This window comes from Solea solea, chromosome 9 (genome assembly GCF_958295425.1).
Source record: "Solea solea chromosome 9, fSolSol10.1, whole genome shotgun sequence".
Classification (NCBI taxonomy): domain Eukaryota; kingdom Metazoa; phylum Chordata; class Actinopteri; order Pleuronectiformes; family Soleidae; genus Solea; species Solea solea.
The window spans coordinates 7816224-7837825 of NC_081142.1; the positions used below are offsets into that span (position 1 = coordinate 7816224).

General features: G+C 40.1%; 1 protein-coding gene across 1 annotated transcript in view; it reads left to right on the forward strand.

Annotated features, from left to right (window-relative positions):
• Window positions 1-21602, forward strand: part of agbl4 (AGBL carboxypeptidase 4) — a 266168-nt gene that overhangs the window by 222726 nt on the left and 21840 nt on the right. Inside the window, exons 7-9 of the mRNA XM_058638217.1 lie at window positions 9234-9323; window positions 10383-10497; window positions 13237-13348. Of these exons, the coding sequence (XP_058494200.1) occupies window positions 9234-9323; window positions 10383-10497; window positions 13237-13348 (317 nt within the window). The remainder of the gene's footprint in view (window positions 1-9233; window positions 9324-10382; window positions 10498-13236; window positions 13349-21602) is intronic.

Sequence of the window (21602 nt, forward strand, 5' to 3'; positions counted from 1 at the left end):
CCAGTAACATAATAACTTGCATTATAATGCTGATGAATGTAACGTTATCTTTGAATATATTTGAATGAAAATATTAAACAAATCTTTAATAACCTCAACCCAAGTAGCCTTTTGTGACAAGGTCATGTTGATAAACTGACACAAAGAAGAACATAATGGTTCTTTCAACCTTGACTCTTGAGGCTCGTTATGCAGTGACTGGTGGTAATTATCATTCACCTGCAGTGGTGCATTGATAAAAGTGCACTTTTCTCCATGTCTTATATATTTAATGTCTGTGGATTATAGAGTGATTAAAGAGAAACCTGACAACCTCTGAAAATCTTATTTTTACTGACCTCTATTTAACTTTTTAAATTTCTGCCTTGGTGTGCCATAGATGTGACCCCCACAGTGTGCTGTGACATCACTGTTGGGAGTGGTTTATGTGTGGAACAAAGCACAGCCGTCCAAACACAAGAATGGAATATAGTGTTTTTACAGCCTGTTGTTAAAGGATCTGCTTTGTGGCAACCAGCTGATTCTTCATTCTTCCTCACCTCACCCTCTGCTTTCAGAGAACTTAGGTTAAAGCCTAGGTTTCTTGACATGACTAGCAACGGAGATCACACACAATATTAATCACAAGACTAATCTACTCTCCAAACCATGTTTTGTCACCAAATTGTGTTGAGTTTCCTCCTCGTGCTGTCACCATGTCCTGTCTCTGATTGGCTGGAAATCTGATTGGACTCAGTGATGCTTCAGAGAGTGTCTCTTCTGTGCGATTGAAGAATATTCTACAAAGTGAAAAACTGTAGAAAGTATTTGGTTTTTCCGTTTTGAATTAAGACACGGCCGTGATCACATGACCTCTGTTCTGACTTCTGAGCTTCAGTGACTTTCCTTGTATTTTGTTGCTTCCTTTAATTTCATTTAAGTAAGTAAAGCACTTTGAGGCAACAAGGTTTGTTTGTGCTATAGAAATAAATTTGACCTTGACCTTGACCTGGACTTTGATACTCAGAGGACCTCCTCCTCTGAGTATCCACGATTGATGCAGTTACAAAGGACTCACTCTAGTTTCTGCTGATTACAGATACATATACTAATATGTTAAAAAAAAAAAGACTTGGGTAAAAGTATAAGTACAGATTCAACTGTAATATAAGTAAGAAAGTAAAGGATTTGAAATGAAATCAAGTACAAAAGTAAAAATGAAATGTAAGGAGTAAAAGGTACTCAAATCAAGAAATCAATACAGATACACAAAGTATTTGTGCTTTGTTACTTCCCACCTCTAAAGTCTGTCCCCTCGAATTCTGGACCTTTAAGTCATGAAATCCTCTTTGCTGTTCATGACAGTAAAAGAAATCATGCTGCTTCAATTTAATGCCACATCAGGAGTTTGAATAATTTGTGAAATCCGATAATCCTCATGTAGTTTATTGTTGCCATGGTGTAGCCACATGAGTACTCATTTGTGACACTAAAAAGACTGCAGCTGACAATGGTACCAGTCTGCTTCATGTGCTTCATGGTCATTGATGGCCAAAGGCGAGCATTTCACCACCACCTCGCTCCATCAACATAATTAGAAAGCCCTGCAGTGGAGGGCTGGAAAGCTGATGTCCGGCTCGCACCTTGTTTAGGACAGAATGTTCCCCTCCTTCCTGCGTGTCTCTGATGCTCACATGTCTGTTAGTGCTTCTTTTCTTTGTCACTCTGTCACTCCTGTGTTTTGTGACCTCCACTGTCATCACAGCTGCCCTTGAGGAGCAGAAATCTCTCCATTTCACAGGGACCAACCGTAAGGGGGCTTGATTGCAGCAAATTGATCCATAATCACACAGTGCTCAGAGCTTTTTATCCTGCCGCCTCTTCATCTCCACTTAACAGGGCTGCCGTCGGCATATTTACATGCTGTCTTCTCAAGGGTTTTCCTTTGCTCACCTCCACCCCCACCCTCACTCTCTCTCTCTCTCCTGCACTCCCTTGTCTTTGTGTTTGTGATACTTCTAATTCTCTTTTCTCTCCTTTCTTCTTCCTTCTGTCCATCCCCTTTCTGTCTAGATGTGATACCAATTGGAGAGTCTCGACATGGCCATTTTAATCCCATCTGTATTTCCTTTCTCTATCTCTCTCTCTCTCTCTCTCTCTCTCTCTCTCTCTCTCTCTCTCTCTCCCTCTCTCTCTCTCTCTCTCTCTCTCTCTCTCTCTCTCTCCCTTACACACAAACACACACAGGTTTGCACAGCTATTTTTTTGGGGGCACTGCATCGACTTCCATTCTTTTGGACAGCCTAAATACAGAGTTAACCTTAACCATAACCAGTTAATGCCTAACCCTACCATTAACCTAACCACAGTTCAAATATAAGCTCTAAACGTTACCAATTCCTCAGAAATAAGGTTCTGCCTTAAGAGGACCGGGTTTTGGTCCCCTCGTGGACACACACACACACACACATTAACCCGCACACTCGGACACACCTCCGACCACAATCATCTGCTTCTGATTGCTCTCTTTAGCTACATACACATCATAGATTAGTCACATTGGCCAAGGAGAAAGAGGAAGTGAAGAAGAAAGGTGGGTACAGGAGAAGGAGCGGAGGATTGAATATAGACGACAGGACGATGCTGGAGTCAGATGCCTCAGTGGTAAAGGTGACTTAATCCATCAGATACCACAGAGAGGTGTCACGCACAAAGTCACTGTCTCCTCTCACCTTTGTCTTCGTTGTCTTTGCCTCTTTTGTCAAAACTATTTTATTGACCTGACTGTGATAATTATATATGTTGAACATGTCTACAGTAGGATACAATTACTTATACAGTGCATGCCTATTCCTGTAACAGGTTGTATATATTATAATTCAAAATGAATTAAAAAAGAAAACAATATATATATATATATCAAGCAAAATTGTAGTAATAATAAATACTATATACAAATATAGAGTGGAATAAATACAGGTTGTATAGTGTTCGTCTGACACCGAGGTCCCTTCCTCTGTAGTTTTCTGCTTTATTGAAAGCTATAAAAAACATAATAAACACATTTTTACTCAAATTAGTTTTATACTCTACTCTGATTTCCTTTTCCCTACATTTAAGCAAGCACAATCATAAATAACCAGGATCACCCAGGATTTCTTTCTACCAGCATCTTGGAGGCTTTAAAACAGTGGTTTCATAAATGTACATAAAGTTAATTAAACAGTGAGCTAAATTAATATTATTATTATTATTATTATTATTATTATTATTATTATTATTATTATAATAATAATAATAATAATAATAATAAAAGGAATAATAAAATTGTTTTTTTGTTATTCGGTGGGTGAAGAAATTGCTACTGCACATGTCTCTTTAATAAGAGGTATATCAATGGTAAACAAATAAATCATGAATAAATAATTCGATTATTTGGCCCTGTGATGGACTGGCGACCTGAAACCCGCCTTTTGCCCTATGTCAGCTGGGATTGGCACCAGCTCCCCCCACGTCATTCATGTGGAGGTTTAAAGTGGTAGAAGATGGACTTAGATTATGGTTTGTCAATTCAGTGTTGTAGTGACAACCATCAAAGGAATGGGGTCAAATTAAATGCAAAGAAGTGACGCTTCACGTGCTGTTCGTCTGTTCATACCCGTTTGTTCTTTTCGTTTCTTTTTGTTTTGCCTTTCCTCTGTCAATGTATGTGTTATCTTTGTTGCCCTCTTCTCAGTCATTTCACATGTTCAGAGAAAAAACATCACATTTCCAGTTTGTGAGAACCAGATGTATTTTTGCAGGGACTTTTTCAGTAGCCCGCACACACACACACACACACACCCCTCTGGGAGTTTAGCTGTGTAATATGTGAAGTGACAGGAGCTGCTTTATGAATGATGTGTGAGGAGGCCTTGGCAGTGCCCCTGCCGCTCCACAATAAGATGAGCTGAATACTGAATAAATCTGCGACACGCCACAGGCTCCGTAGCACCTGCACACACACACACACACACACACACAAACCAAAACACCTGGTCAAATACTGAAGAAGAATACAGCATCATAAAACTCTTATCACTTGTGTGAGCTCTGTAGACTTCCACCCATATCCACATCCCTCCACATCCCTCCCTGTGATCTTTTCTTTCTTCCCCTCTCTGTTTGTCCTTGGTGAGGTGTTAGAGTGGGTGGTGTGAGTGGGTGGAGCGAGGGAAGAAGTGTGGATCTTTGATGCTTGTTGGGGCTCACTCCGCTGGGCAGTATCCGGTGCTGCATCTCATCCCAAGGCTCTGTATAAATTCAGCGGCTGTGACAATTTACAGCTCGCGCCCATCCTCGATATGACGCACTGAGCAGGGTGCAAAGCGTGTCTTGTTGCCATCTCACTAAAGTGAGGCTAATTTATTACAGTGTAAAACCCACAGAGCAGAGAGAGGAGGGAGACAGAGATATAGAGAGGCCTTGGTTTGAGAGTTGTGGTGTGATGTGGTATAAAGCTGTGGCCAGTGTCACATTGTTGTTGTTTTTTTATTGTATCGCTGCAATATTAAACAGGATTGCAGTATATACTGGAGCATATTTTCTGTCTTCATAATGTGCCAAAGAGTTTAGATATCCATATTTCATCTGCTTTAATATAAATTCTATGATGCTGTCTGGCGTCCAACACGATGACTGTAGTCATAAAGTTTAGTGCCAGTCTTAAAATTGTCCCTCAAGAAAGTTCAGGCATCTGTGTGATTAAAAAGTAAAAAAAAAATAAAAACTACCTCCTGTCAAATCAGATTGGTTGTTAAAGGTGCAGTGAGTAAGAATTAGCAAGTAACAATGAGTCAGAGGACTCCTCCACTGACCCCTCCTTTCCCCAAGCACTTCAGGGAACTACGGTGGCCTTCACAGACCAGAAAGGATGTTCATTTTGTTTGTGTCTGGATTGTTTGCCAGGTAAAAGGATAATTCCAAGGTTATAAAAACTAAGCTATTTAAAGTGATCACACACTTATACAAACATACTTATGGATTATATTCAATTTCTGCCAGCAAGTCCATCTAAATGTGACACACTGGACATTTAAAGTTGGTAAATGCACTCAAATACATTTCATGAAGCTTCAGCAAAGTCTTGACACGGCTTCTTTTGTACCTGCTGGAGAAGACTGATGAGGAAGACCTCAGTTAATTACATCATGTCACAGCTTGTGAGACTGAACTCAATGTTCCCAGGACTGCTGCCACAGAAAGAGCTGACCAGCACAATCCAGTCTGACCTTCAGAATCCATTAGATTTATGTTGTGTTTTTTTTTTTTCTTGGTATTTTTTTTAACAGGCACTTCTCTTCTCTCTCTTGTCGTAATTTACATATTTATCAGAGCTGATCGCCGCTTGACACCCTTTAATTCTTTATTTCGTCTTTTTGACGAGCTGCTAGAGAATGAGCCGTGCGGTGCAGCGCGTGACTTTGGCAGGTGAAAAATCTGCTGAGGGCAGCACTTTGATTTGGAAGTGTGGGCATAAATTTTGCCTCTGTCACTTTCACTCACTCACTGTCACATCATTCCACTCCCCCCACTCAGCCTCCACCCTCATACTGTAGCAGCATATACCTGCATTTTCTTACACACACATTTCACCCCTCATTTAATTTCTTTCTTTTCAGTCTTTATATTTCTTTCAGTCATGCTCTGTGACTGGGCCAGAGAGGCCTGTAATTAAACCCCTAAACCACATGTTTCAGGTATAAACCAGTGTACATGGGTATCTAGTGATGTTATATGCTGATCCAAGAGCTAATCTTCACAGTTTAGTGTAAAGTAATTCAAATTATACATGGTGAGATTAAAACTGGAATACCTACTCTGGTCATACACTCACTACTGCATTCACATGTTGCCATTGGCTTTTCTGAGCCCATGCTTGCATCACAAGCATCCGTCACCCTCTTGTCCAACCAGCGCAAGGCTCTTGTCCCAGACTCCGCCCCCCTTTTTACAGATGCTGTTGCTTTGTCTCCCGTCGCGGTTGAAGCTAGTTTCACTGAGCATGTCACACAATTTTCTCCACATAGCTGGTGATGAGGGGGTTTAGTTACACTTTAAAGAGAATACATGACATCTACCAAGGAGGCTCTTTACACCAGTGTGTAAAGATTTAGAGTTACTGATATATTAATATGAGAAAATACTTTAAATTAGAACTTGGACTGTTAGTTAAACTGAATAAAATATTTATGAACATCTCCATGATCTTTGGGAAATTGTCCTCAGTGTTCTTCAGTATTTATATTAATCATGGTTCGATATTTTCATACACTAAATAATGAATCAACTCATCAGAAATATAATCTGCAAGTAATCACTTATTTAAATAATCATCAGTTGCAGTATGCATATGCACATATGTAGTGATATCCCAGTATTCATAACACACCGAGAGAGAAAATTGTAGCACATCTGAAAAATAGATAGGACTAAACAAAGTGCGTATTCGTTCTCATACAAAGTGAGTGTCAGTGATGTTGGTTTGACTTCTAATTGGAGGACATTGTTGTTCATGAAGGACACTGATGTTCACTGATGTAACCATTTAAAGAAGCTTTACCAGGAACAGGAGTTAGATCATTTGTCTCATTCGGTCTAATCCCTTGCCCTCTATTTCCTTTTTATCTCGATCGTTTCTACATTCTACTGCCTCCTTTAAGACAGCCCACCTGCCTGCTGATCTCCACTGACACCTAGAGGTCAAAAGGTGCTGCTGCTGTTCTTCTGTTCTGTTCTTGAGGTTAAACCAAAATTTGACCTTAACCGTCTTAAATGTCTGTTTGACCCACACATAAACCAAAATTAGATTCCCCTTTACGGAAGCCGCACTATGGCGTTTTTTTTTCCTCCCCCATTTTCCCTCTGGATGTTCTAGTGCCGATGGAATCACTGGGCTTAATTTTGCGCTACAATGCTTGGCTGGGCACAGTCGGATACTGACAAATGCAAAGACACGTACCCATAAACACAACAACTACTTGGGGAGCATTCATGGGAGCCCCGAAGAGACAGCTTGCACACAAAGACACACACGTTTTTATGGAACAATGTGGGATAAACAGTGGATCACTGTAAGCTCCAGGAGTCTGCTGGAAGATGAAGCAGCAAGGGCACACTAGCACTGAGACTAAATGTAGCATGGCCACTACGGTTGAATCCCCTAACAGTTGGGACCTTGGCAGCTGCCTCTGGTTTGACTCACAACTTTCCGGGTTCTTGGTTTTACTCTAGGAGTGTGCGTGGGTGTGTGTGTGTGTGTGTGTGTGTGTGTGTACTTGTATTTGTTACCACTTTGGGAGATTCTCTGGCATAAACACTGACTTTGACAGGTGCAGTAGTCCTCATGGAGACCAAAACCTGGAGTACTGGTTAAGTTTAGGTCAGGAGTCAGAAGTTAAAGGATAGACACATTGTGATTTGTGTGTGTGTGTGCACCATTTTTGTTGTTCCTGAATTGGAGGTTTGCACTTTGTGTGTGTGTGTGTGTGTGTGTGTGTGTCTGTGCTCTTGTATTAAAAGCCTGTGTGGTGGCCTGGGGTCGAGGCCAGAGTAGAATTTCTAAGTGATGGAATTTCACAGCCACCAAACACCCAGCGGCCGGCCAAACCGCAAGCACTCACATTTACAACAAATGGCCCGCCCCACTCCGCGGAGACTCCTGAATGGCAAAGCCATTTGTCTCTGTGAAGGGCAGAGGGAGAGAAAAGCAAAATAAAATCAGAGAGAGAGTTAAATGGAACAACAATTTTCTTTATTGTTGTTTACGAGCCCTAGCCACTCAAACAGACACACATGTTCGCACACACTTGCACAGAAGCACACACGCTGAGGGAAAATTGAAATTAAGGCAAAAGGAAAGGTGCATAGCCTGTTGCTAATTAATATTTTCTCTGCTCAGCAGAGGAGGTTGGAAGAATCAATAAGATATTAAGTTTGTGTATAGCAATGAGGCACCCAATCACATCTATTAGTAACAGCACATTAGAGGAGAAACAGTGAGCAAGAAAACAGCAACATGTTGACCTCTGTGTTTTTTTAAAAGGGCTGAAAATGCAAAATACAACATTGTTGTTTTTCTGTTGTGCAGCATTTCTCTTGTTTAGTCCTAAAGGAATGTGCATAAGAATGCTCCCCAGCATATGAGGCTAATGTAACCTCGTACAAGCGAAGGTTAATTTGACTTTTAGAATCAAGCATTCTCCGTCTTTTTGATCTTGGCTTCAAATACTCTGCAGACCGTCTTAGGGATTTATCCTCAAACGTTTCACAGCAGGTACGAAATAATGAATTTCAACACTTAAGATCTTTCTTCTGTTACTGGAAGTTTCAGATGTGGTCCCTCATATCACATGGATGCAGAAAGTAGCATCTAAGCTCTGAGCTGTTTTAATGAGGGCCTTAATGCTTTCTTTTGTTTGTTTGTTTTTAAATGTTTCCACTTCAACATTCACACGCTCGGTGGATTATGTTAAAAGGTGTATTAACGCTGGTTTACGCTACAATAGCAGCAGTACAGTCACTTGAATAACTGAAAGGTGTGCAAGGTCCAACTCATCTGCCCAATCTGTCGGGCCAGAGTCAGAGCAGACGATTTAGCCGGATTGAGGTCGTCAGCCAGACCTGGACACTTGATTTCAAAGATAACCTCTTTCAGGTCACACCTGTAGCAAACTGGTCTCAACATTTTCTCCAATACAAATGTTGTGCCATGTGTTTGATGTTTGATTCACGTGGCTGAACATGAATAGCCTTGGTAGTGTATTTTCACAATGTTATATTGCACAACTTAAAGATATAATATGTAATATTTTATGAGAAAAAAAACCAACTAAAAATGATTAGGCTAATGTTATATATCTTGTTGTGTTTTGGCCAATACATTCAACACTCTATTACACACTATTCACACTATATTAGATAATGGACCATTTCATTTTGGTCGCCTTTTAATGACGTGATCTGCTTTCCCCATCTCTGCTATAATTTCTGGGCCAAACAGATTATCTTCTTTGACAAATATTGTATTCTTGTATACCACCTAAAGTAGAGATGGTCTACTATTTATGTGTTTTGTCATGAAATATTTGTATCTTTAAAATTGCTGTCCACATGTTTACTACTGTGCATTAACAACCACACCACCTGTGTCTGCCTTTGTCACCCTGTCTTTACCCTCCTTTACACCCCCCACTTCCACTTCAACCTCACTCCAGACCACCCGAGTCCAGAGAAGGAGAAGAAACTGGTCTTTCTCACAGCTCGTGTTCACCCTGGAGAGTCTCCTGCCTCCTTTATCTGTCAAGGTAAAGTTTTAATGTCATGTTGGTGCTCGCCTTCGTTGGATTGATTTAGATGCCGCACCTCACTCCTTCTTTGTGTGTTGTTTATAGTTTATGATGTTTGTCATAAATTTGAAGAGACGGATGTACTGTTTAACACAGGACAACATGGCACACAACAATACCTTAATGTAAATTAAAGACCGAGCAGCACTTTGGATTCACTTTGAAATTAATGACGGGGTCTCAAAAAAAAAGAACGTTTCTCCTGTTAAGGGATAAGACAGATGCTCTGCACCTGAACCCGAATTGTCAGGACTGTTTCTATATGATATTTCAGGAACAGTTCGAGGATCTCATAGAAGTTGCGTTGTCTTTGCTCCTGGGCTCCTCTAACTCAAAACTAATAAAACAGCTTGGAAATCAGAACCTTTGGGAAATTGTCTCCTTGTTCAGTACAGCAATCTAAAAGACAACTTGAGCCAGATATAATGACTCTTGTGCTTCTCTTCCTCCTGCTCAGACTGAGGTGAGCAGGCAGGTTCACTCCTTCTGGGTCCCACTTCCTTGTTTGTAAATAGCGGGTCTGTGGCGGAGAAGAATGGTGTGATAAAGAGACAAAGGGCACAGCATTGCCTTTCACAGTTTTCCCTGTCCACTACTTCAGTTGTGGAAGACAGACTGAGGAAAGTCCATTAATGCTAACAAGGTGCACAGATGGCTTTTTTGTTTTGAGGAAAGGACAGTTTTATCTATCTATCTATCTATCTATCTATCTAGATACCTAACTAACTAACTATTCGTCCCTCTGTCCATGTGCATAAGTTCGGAGTGTATCATTATGATTCAGATGAGTTGTCTTGTAGCCTGTTGTGTGCTGTCTGTTTTTCCAGCACCATCAGCCCCATTCCATTTGTATCGATTTAGGTTTCACCCCCCCACAATTCTGACGATGCCCCTCACTGTCCTTCCTTCTCCTTCTGTTTTCTCAAAAACTCAATTAACTGCCAGCCTGTCTTGGGTTTTCTATTCAAGTCTGTTTCCCTCTGTGTGTGTATGTGTGTGAATGTGTGTATTTCACAGGTGTGATTGACTTCCTGGTGAGCCAACATCCTGTGGCTCAGATTCTGAGAGATCATGTGATCTTCAAGATTGTGCCCATGCTGAATCCTGATGGGGTCTACCTGGGCAACTACAGGTACACACACACACACACACACACACACACACACACACACAAACAGATACACATTACTTCCTCAATAGGACACTGCATTGTCTTCCATTCATTTTGGACATCCTAAGGTCAGTGACCCAAGGTCAGTGTTTATACCAGAAATGGTCAGAATGTGGTAACACATGCACAAATGCACACATAAAAGCCCTTTAAAATTGTGTGGACCACCTTAAATGGCCAAACTAAAATGGTTTGAACCTGAATGTGTCCTCACAGTTTAATAAAGACATGTATACAAACACACACACACACACACACACACACATATTTGAATTCTTAATGTGAATGCCTCACTATGTTACACAGATTTCGCACATTACATGGTTATCCTGCTGTGTGGGACTATATCCTCTTAACTCTACCTTTAGGGATCTTAATGAATCCATATAGCTCACAGCAGTCCATTTGTTAGATGACAGTATTTGGCCAAAGGGCTGTTTTCTCTGCCAGTCTCTGTCCAGCCACTCCTCCTCTCTGTCTTTAACACTATTGGTGCAGCTCTGTGGGTATCCTCCTCTCCTCTGTTTTTCTCTCTTGTCGTTTCCTTATTCATAATTGCCTTTTACTTAATAGGCTCAGCTACTGGAATACTAATGCACATAGAGATAAGCATCAGCACAGCTTCTGGTATGTTTGCAAGTGCCATCTAGTGGCAGACCCTCAACACACAGCATACATCTTTTGTGTATTTTTTTGCTCTCTCCTACAGTAACAATTTCTGTATTATTGTTGACTGAGATTGGTGACTGAAAAAGGCTATGTTCATGAGCTCGCATTTTTACGGCGTGACAAGTGTGCAGCATAATGACAGAAGGTGAACAATGTCACCAGTCACGCACACTCATTTCCACACATGTTCTCCTTCTCTCCCAGTCTCTCTCTCTTCCTGTCAACGACAGGCACACAGATACCACACGGCCATCCCAGCAGTGTGCTGAGCAGAGCACACGGGATACATGCAGAGCAAAGAATCAGTGGCAGTTAACCTGGGATGAGTACTTTGTTCATGGATGGCTGCTCTGCTCAATATCAGTACATTTTGTATCATTACCAAGGGCTTTAGTAAATAGGTGTGTTTACATGGAGCCACATTTTCTGATTATGAATGCTTTAAAAGCCTAGACAGATTAAAAAAACACCCAGCCACAATAAAAGGTCCCGCGTGTTCCATTTTGGAGGGTTTAACTGTCAGAAATTTAATATAAGTATGTATAAGTATGTTTGTATAAGTGTATAATTGCTTTAAAATAAGATGATTTTACTTTGATAGCCCCAGAATAAGCCTTTAAGCAAGGACCTTACCTTACAGATGCCACCATCTTGCAAGCAGAGCATTACATTGCAAACAAAGAATAATTACTAAACCCACGTCAATCCAATGTATAAACCAACAACGTAAAAGAAGGAAAAGGCAGAAAGAGTGGGAGAGTGAGGGGTGGAGAGTGTGGCATGTATGTAAAGGCCACCGTAGCCTCCCAAAGTTGTCTTATTTGTTACACTTTGCTGTCTCACCATTATTTCTTAGGCTTGTTTCACACTGGATGTGTGTGCAGTGCGTGACTGTGCACGTCTGTCTTTCATACTGGGTGCGTGCGACTTTGAAAATGATAAAACTTACTTTTAAATACTCTCAATACTTCTGTCAGTACTGCACATATATCACAATAAATCTTTGCTTGGGAAAAAAAAAAGAAAGGAGTCAGGGAACCGAAACATTGGAGTGCTTTTGCTTTACATGAGTAGGATGTGCTATAGATATAGATGCAGAAAGTTTGAAGAAAGATAATAATTGTATATTTTTGCAGTGAGAATAGATGAGAGGTGTTTTCCCAGAAAGAACCACGCAGCTCATTTATAGTGCCTTGCAGCATGATGCTGCCACCACCGTGTTTCAAAGTAGGGATGGTGCGCTCAGGGCGATGTGCAGTCTTACTGTAGGTTTTCTCCCCACATAGCGTTTTGCATTAAGGCCAAAAAGTTCAATTTTGGTCTCATCTGACCAGAGCATCTTCTTCCACGTTTGCTGTGTCTCGCACACATCTTGTGGCAAACTGCAAATACAAATTCTTTCTTTCAACAGTAGCTTTCTTCTTCCCACTCTTCCATAAAGACCAGGTTTGTGGAGTGCACAACTAATAGTTGTCCTGTGGACAGAGTCTCACCTTAAATGTGGATCTTTGCAGCTCCATGGGCTTGGTTGCTTCTCTGATTAATGCTCTCCTTGTCCGACCTGTCAGTTTAGGTGGTAGGTTTGTTGTTGTGCCATACTCCTTTTCGTATGATGGATTTAATAATGCTCAGTTTTATAAGCTAACCTTGCTTCTCCACAACTTTATCCCGGATCTGTCTGGTGAGCACCTTGGTCTTCATGATGCTGTTTGTTCAGTAATGTTCTCTAACAAACCTCTGACACCTTCACATAAGAGGTGTGTTTATACTGAGATTAAGTTGTACTCAGGTGGACTCTATTTACTAGTTATATGACTTCTTAAGGCATTTTGTTGCACTGGATTTTACTTAGGGGTTTCACCGTAAAGGGGGTCAATACATAATTCACTCAACACTTTTCAGATTAATGCAAGGCACTGTAGGTAGGACAAAAATTCTCATTAGTTTACATGTGTGCCTAAGGAAAACTGAGTTGCAAATTGTCCAAATTGAGTTTTCTTTCTTCTTGTGTTTGTGTGTGTGTGTATACAGGTGTTCTCTGATGGGTTTTGACCTGAATCGTCACTGGCAGGATCCCTCTCCATGGGCCCACCCCACGCTGCATGCTGTCAAACAACTGATAATGCAGATGAACCAAGACCCTGTGAGCAAACACACACACACACACACTGGTTTCCATGACATCAGAGGATGCTGCATTTACTTACATTCATTTCCTGGAGACTTGCTCTTACCTTAACCATAATTAATCCTAACCACCATAAGATAACCCTAACCTTAACCTGTAACCTAACCCTGACATATGTCTCATTCTCCCTAAAACCAGTCCTTGACCCAACAACAGCCCTTACAAGGCATGACAGGACATGAGGACCAGCCAAACTGTTCTCACTTTTTACGAGTTATACATTTTCTGGTGCTCACAAATATATACAAATAAGTACACACACACTACATCCTGTGCTCAACATTTCTTCACCACAATAATATCTAGTGGTGCCAAGAACTGATTTCTTTCTCCCTGCTTGGTTCAGCATGTTTCTCCAATCTGTGTCTGGGGTTTGTGCACTTGGGGGGAATGGATGGGCTAGTCAGCATCATGAGAATGTCAGCTCTCCTGGTCATTCAAAAATATTTTACTGAGGCAAGTCTCTGTGCTTACTGTCTCTAAATGTAGTGTAACTTTTACTTTCCCCAGTTTTCGTCTTTCAGTCATGGAAACGCTACACCGGCAGGCCGGGGATTTTTCTTTTTGTTCCTTTAATTATAAGCAGAGCAGCAGGTTGGTGGGATTATTGAAGGTCAGTGTGTGTCCTGGGAATACTCTGCCCTTTTGTACACTCCTCTAATCCTGATAAGAGAGGGAGTGGGCTGGGGTGGGATGTGGGGCAGGCCAGAGATGGGTGAAGTGCGGGGCTGGCATCGGGCAGATTAACCTTTTCCCCCAGCGTTGACACACTTATCGATAGACTCTGTCATGGCAGTGTGATCCACTCATGCCTGTCATTCACACACACAAACACTTATGCACATACTGTACACACACACACACACTGAGCTTTATCAAACAGACATACATTACTCTTACCAAAACTTGAACAACCATAGTTTTGTAGCACTGCACAGGCAAAAGATTTTTCTTCTGCCAATGTGGGTATTTTCCTCTCTCTTACACACACACAAAAAAGTGAATGGTTGCAACCGACTAATTAGAGTTTTATTCAATTTTTCTGATTTGTTTTAGTTTACAAGCATTGATCAAAATTAAAGTCACATAGGCAGAAGTCTATGTGGAGTAAACTGTGAATCACCTTTCATTGCTTTGACACAAAATGCATTCATTGACCACAGTTACCAAAATTCATGAACTCATTCAGTCCACCATTTGCAAAACATATATTATACAATACTTTGCAGCACATTTATCAGATGCTAAAACACTTAAAATACAGTAAAAACAGAATTGTGCATTTCTGCTGCAGCCATATCTAGATTTATACATTTATAAAATCTATATATAAAAAAAATATACCAAATTACTGTCAATACAGTGAAATAAGGATAATAATTCCAATCACAACTGAGTGCAGTTTGTGCATGAAATTCTACCCAGGTGACCTGTGTTTGTTCGGAGGAGAGAATTAATATGTTCTCCATGTTTTTGTGTCTGCTTTAATTTTTTATTCTACCCCTGGAATTTTGTGATTCTGCTTTTTTTTTCTTTTTGTCAAGTTTTTTATTTTTGTAAGTACTATGAAAAGATATAGAAAACATAAATGTAACTGAATTACTGCAACATAATAATTAAGTACACTTAATATAGTGCAAAGATGAGAACTATCTAAAATTCAGATTTATCAGAAAAAAATAATGATTCAAAAAAGATAAAATGTCTTTTACTAAATGTCCTAATCTTTGTTGTTAGTATTTTGTAGTTCCGTGTGCTAAGAGTGACAGTGTTTGCTTTCTGACTCAAACCTGTTGCCAGTGATGTGGATAAATGAGCTTGTTTTATGATGGCGATGGAGAGTTTTGAGGGTGAGATGAACTGTTCAGCTGTGATACAAACTGAGTGAAGAGTTAGCTCCAGTTTTGACCAATGGTTTAGCAAGTGAAAAAAAACTGTGACTGCACATCTACTCTGTTGAGTTCATGCCACACAGTTAACATATATTCCATCCTGTTGTCAAATAAAAGTGCAGAATCATCCACCACCTGACACTCAGACAGCTGTACCTGTATGCTCCACAGAGATTGATTCTCTTAACTCTGGCCTCTCTGGCTGAGTAAATGTGTCGTCCCCAGTCAGCACAATTTTATGCCATATGTTACCTGAGTGTATTTATGCTCGTCAGACACCTTCCAACCCCGCTCCAGCTTGGTTGATAACCATCCCACCAGCATTTGTCCCCCTGTAGCCTCCCCTTTCCCCGATGATTGCATTCAGTCTTGCAGAGGTAATTTGAAGGCACAGGCAACCTCTCGTTTTCTGTCTTCCTCTTGCCACAGCCAGCTAATCCCATCAGACACACTACTCATGTCTGGGGCTCCCAGATGCCAGTTTCAATGCCAACTCTGCAGCCAGGAGGCCCTGTGCTGCTGCCCTCCATTCATGTTCATCTCACACAGCGGGCATAGAGTCTAATGAGGCTAGCAAGGTTGGAGGGCTCTGCTGGAAGACTCTATTAACAAGAGATCAGCAGCAGCCACAGCAGAAGAGTCGGACTAAACTAGCACGAGGCACTTTCACTAGCTACTAACTCCACATGGATTTTTACTGAAAACCGTAGAGACTGAAAGGAAGCTAGAATGAGATTCATTTGAATTTTAGGACAATGTTTTTATGCTGTTTTTTTAAGTCAGAGGACCTGGGACTGCAACAAGTATAAGTCGTGCTCTAATAGTCTTGCAAATGTGTACAAAGAAATTACTGTTTGCACCTTTATGTAAAACATTTTATCTAAAACTTTTTTTTTTTTTTACATTTACATTTAGGGTGGTAATATGTATTTAAATCTCATATTTCAGTATAGTTTGAGTGCCGAATTTGAATATTTAATTTTGAAAAAAACCATCAGTTTAACTCATCCAGGAAATGAAGAATAATAACTATGATCACAGATGCTTCCACTGTGGTTTATCATAAAGCTATCCAGAAAATCTGGGTGAACCTTCAGCACAAGTATGTTTTGATTTCTTTTGCCATATTATATTCTTGTATTTCCCAAGTAAATCATACCAGACTTTAAACTTTACATTTTGCCTGAGTGGCAAAAAAAAAACAGCTGAAGGCAAACACAACCACTGACTGCATGATTTAAAGCACCTCACAACTGTACAAATTGGTCTGGGTCCACTGTACTGTGGACCAGATGCTATTTTTGTGTTACACTGTGTTACACATGACTATGATAACGTGCCTTCATATCCAGTCTTTTTTAATATATACTATAGCCATCATAGCCATTAAAATATTATATATATATATATATATATTAAAGTCATATGTGTATATATATGTATATATATACAGTATATATGTATATATATACTGTATATATACATATAATATGGCTATATATAATATAGCCATTATAGCCATTAAAAGATTATATATATGTATGTATGTGTATATATATATACATGTATGTCGTTTATGTCTGTGGCAACATTATCACACTGCACACAGAATGTGATAGTGATACAATGCTAGTAAATCTGGCAGTGTTTTGGTTGCCACAGACTTTAAACATTCACATTTTAAGAGAGCTAAAACACAAAGTTGTTACTTGCAGCAGAAATTAGGAACTCAAATTGTGTGCTTGTTTTATGGATATGCATGTCTCTTGTCCTCTGAGCTTAGCAGTTAAATGTTTGCCTTTCAGCTTAGTACTTTAGCTTAGATTGTGAGTTAGATATGCAGTGCAAAGACTCTGTGCACCTTCATGTATACAAATCTGACTCTGGCTTTTTGTCAGTCACCATGACTTCTTTAGATAGCGCCAGTTCTATGCATGAGGCATCATAATTCAAAGTCACATTGCCCTCCGTTTTACAAAAGAGCCCATTCAGTTTGAAATTCCATCAACCATTCGTGTGGCAGACAACCCCATCACTCCAAAGCGATTCTCCATCATTGTGAACTCAGCGGCACTTTCTTTCTGCTAGGAAAATAGCTTCCTTCCTCTGTTCGGGCAATAACTTCCATGACTTGCTTCCAGTTCCCAGACAAGTGCCATTTAAATCAAAGCGTGTTGCAGCAACAGTCTACGCTGCATTGGTAATGAAGGTTGGAAACTTTAATTTGACAAATATTTGTATTTAAATGTTTCTTCTGTCCCTGTCGCCAGCCATGTTATCAGTGAGCGCAGGTGTCAGTACTTTGTACATCAATTACAAAAACCTGAACTATTCCTTTAAGTCCCAACAGCACCGGTTTGCGTATCTTTATGAAAACAGAGTATATCCACTTACAGTTGACAAAGAAAGTGCTTCATTCAGTAGAATTCCAATATAAAGGATTATGCTGGTGTTATTTTGGCACCCATCAGTAATTCAAAGCCAACAATAAATGTATCGTGTGATCACAACAACAAACATTTATCCTCAGCATCCCCACCGTTGTATTTTCAATCTCGGGGAGTAGCTGCTTGTCAAGACATCACATTCAGACACAATCACCCATGTTTACTTGCCTTAGCTTGTTTGATAAGCTGAGAGGGATAAACTACACTTACTGTGTTGATCATAATGACAGAATGTCAAACAGTGCGGGATTGTTTCATCAACAAAAGTTGTATTATTTGAGTGGGAAACTGCACCAGGCTTTCAACACTGACATACAACCCTTGGACAAGAACTACTTTGGGACAATGAAATCTCAGTGGTAGAGTGAATTGTCTTTGAAATGGAAGGCTGTGGGTTTGAATCTCCTTGCTCCTGACAGCTATGCCGGCAGTGTGTGAATGGGTATGAAAGAAGTGTGAAAATTGTAGCGTAAAGCAGTTTTGAGTGGTCATCAAGACTAGAAAAGAGCTATATAAATACAGACCTTTTACAGCTGAAGATTTTGTATTTGTATGTATTTATTTTCTACAGAGCCCCAGACATGACATGGGTAAAAAAATACATAAATAACTTGTGGCCACAAAATATGAATTTATGGGCATAAAATACAAAGTTGTTCCCACGAAATAGGTATAATGTCCATCCATCCATCTTCTCCCACTTTATCCTCCACATGAGGGATCGTGAGGGTGATGCGCCTATCTCAGCTGACATAGGGTCGATAGGTTGGGGTCACAAACCTGGACAGATCGCCAGTCCATCACAGGACCACATGGAGACACACACACACAGGAAGAAATAAGTTTAATGTGTGCACAATATTAATAACATTAATAACATTAATAACATTCTCATGAATTACCTGGAGAGCTGTACAAGTAAAGTGAGAGAAGAGGGCTGAAGCTTTGCGATGTGCAGAGATAGTGTGGGATAGTGGGAACAAATTAGTATATCGTGCGCACATTTTACCTATTTCAAGGGAACAAATTAGTATTTTGTGGCCACATTTTTTTTTCCCCCATGTCATGTGTGGGGTTCCGTAATTTTCACATAAAAAAATTAATTAAGTCACAATTTAACTTCCATGAAAATGTGAAGAATTGCCAAAAAAAAAAAATGTCTAGGGGCTTGAAAATTCTCCGGTAAATAGTAAATACCACAATTTATTCAAAACATTGTAAAAAAAAAAAAAAAAAAAAGATAATAGAAAATAAAAAATAAAATAATACATAAAGAAACACAAACCTATTATACTGTACTGTATTATGTCAATAAATGAACAAGATAGTCATACTGTAAGGCACCAGGACATGAATGTGAAGTCAGCGAACAGAGCAGGTAGAATAAGCACGAAGTTGATAACTGAATGCAAATATGTGATGAAAGGAAGAGGCAATGGTTCTGTTTATTGGACTGTGTGCAAATAAACTAATCTGAAGATGGTTTGCTTGATAAACACCAAGGACACCATAACAAAGAAACAATGGCTCAGAGGAATCATTTCTGTGTACACAACTTATTATTATTATCATCCGTGCTCAATTTCTGAAGATGATATTCTGGCTCTAGTGATGACCGATGAGTACCAGCCCAAGCGGTGTTAAAATAATTAATATATGGATAAACAATTGAATAAAATAACAAGGCTATACATCTGTGTTGCGCAGATGACAGGTCTTAACTAAGTCACCAACATTTTTGTCGATTTTCACAGTTATGGTCCTAATATGAGCACAACTTTTTGTAAAGCCCGTGCCTTTTTCCCCCTCAAGGGCTCTATCTGGAGGTTACTCATCTCCAAGCTTTATGTGTTTCTGACACATTTTATTTGAGCAATTTACGAGTAAATATAATGAAAAATGCAGGTGTCATCTATTGTAAATCCGCTGTGAACGACAACAGTAATATTTGCATATAACTGGCTGTAACCTTCCACTCTGTCCATTTGAAGGTGGGCTTGCTCAAGCTGTTTCATAAAATTCCATCATTTACCATCTGTGGCTGAACATTGGTCAGCAGGGAAAATGGCTGAAAGAGTCAGTGATGCAAGGAGCTATAATCTGTTCCCAAGCTACCCTGTTGTTTGTTTTGAAAAGAGAAACGGAGAGGAAGGGAAAAAAAGGAAAAGAGACCAAAGAAACAAATGGACCCATCTCCTTCCTAAAGCGTTGCTTTTCCAGCTCATTTATCAAAAGCAGAAGAAGAATTCTTTTTGATTGGCTGATTACCAGAAGCATTCATCACCGGCTGGCATATCCCCACCAATTTGACACTGCCATTTTGGATAATTTGTTTGGAATGACAAAGAGGTCATTGGCTTGGCTTCTTTTTGACCTTTTTAATATTAGAAAATTAATTTTCTATCTGAAACAAATGTATTACGTCCTGTCACAGCAGCTAGATGAATTTCGCTCCTTGAAATCCTCTTTAATGCCCTCCCTGTGTGACTTCTACAGCCTCCCTCCTTGTCTTCTTTGTCTTTGCTCAACAGGCACATCTCTGTGTGTGTTTTTGTCGTGTGGATTTGTGTCTTTTTCTCTGCCTTTCTCTGTCGTCTCGCTCTCCTGTCTTGCTTTGTGTGTTAAAATGTCCTTTGGTCTCCGCCAAGCATCTCTGATCCGTTTCCGAGATTTACAGCCAAATTTTCCCCATCATCCCTGCGTCGTTTCAATCCCTCCGTCATTTCCTCTTTATTCTCCCTCCACTGGAAGCTGAACTGTCTGCTTTTCACAGGAAGATACAGATGAAGCTCTCACACTCTTATGTAAATGTTCACATATCTCAACGCTTTTCCCTCCTCCCCTCTTGCGCCTGTCTTCTCACATCACCTCTTTTGTCTTTACCTATTAGTTTCCTCTTCTCCTATTTCTGCCCTTTCGCCTGGCAAGCCCTACCAACAGATGTGGCAGCTTATGTGGCACTAACAGGCCTGAAGCAGAGGGCTGCCTGTGCCCGTTCAGCCTGATTACAAGTCACCTCTGTGTTCATAAACAGACAAATACCGCCATCAATTTGAGAGCACAGTGCATACCGAGAGGGAGAAGGCATGGGAGGGGCCAGAAAATCAGAGAGATGGAGACAGGCGGAGACAGGGGTTTGTGTCATTTACTCTCGCCCATGAAGCAGGTCATGCCATCTGCCATGTTCTGTCACTGCTACATCGTTAGAGGATCGGTGATCTTGTGACCTCAATTGGGCTGTAAAAAAAGCGTTTAAAATTGCGATAATTATCGCAATTAATTGACAGATCATGAAAGATTAAGTTTTGCTCCCAAGTGAAAGTTGGAGAAATCAGCTAATTGTTTTTTTCTTAACTATTTGTGGGCATAAAATTTGAAGCTGAAGAGAGAAATGCAGGATAGAGGAGAGGTGGTTGGTGTCTCCACTGGCGACAAAGAGACATGAATATTAGGGCACAGAGTAAATCTGCACAGACCAAAACAGACCAAACTTTGTAAAACATTCTTCATTGTGTTCAACCTCTTCTTCAACTTAAATGGGATTTAGATAATAGATAATAGATAATGTTCTACAACAGCAGACCAGGTTGTGATAGATGAGTCAGTTTTATACGTTTTGAATAGGATTCTTTCAAACTGACTGTCATTGTTGTTGTTGTTCAAACACAACCAGGACTTCAATCAACCACAATATCAAAGCTCTCCAAACCTGGAGAAGCTGGAATTTCATCCTAAAACAAAATAGTATCTCTGAAGCTAAACAGTGATCAGAAAATACTTGTATTCACTAATGTTATAGTCTTTTTGTTCAGGAGATTCGGCACAATATAATGTTGTCATCATGAATCAGCAATAAAGAAAATGAGGAAA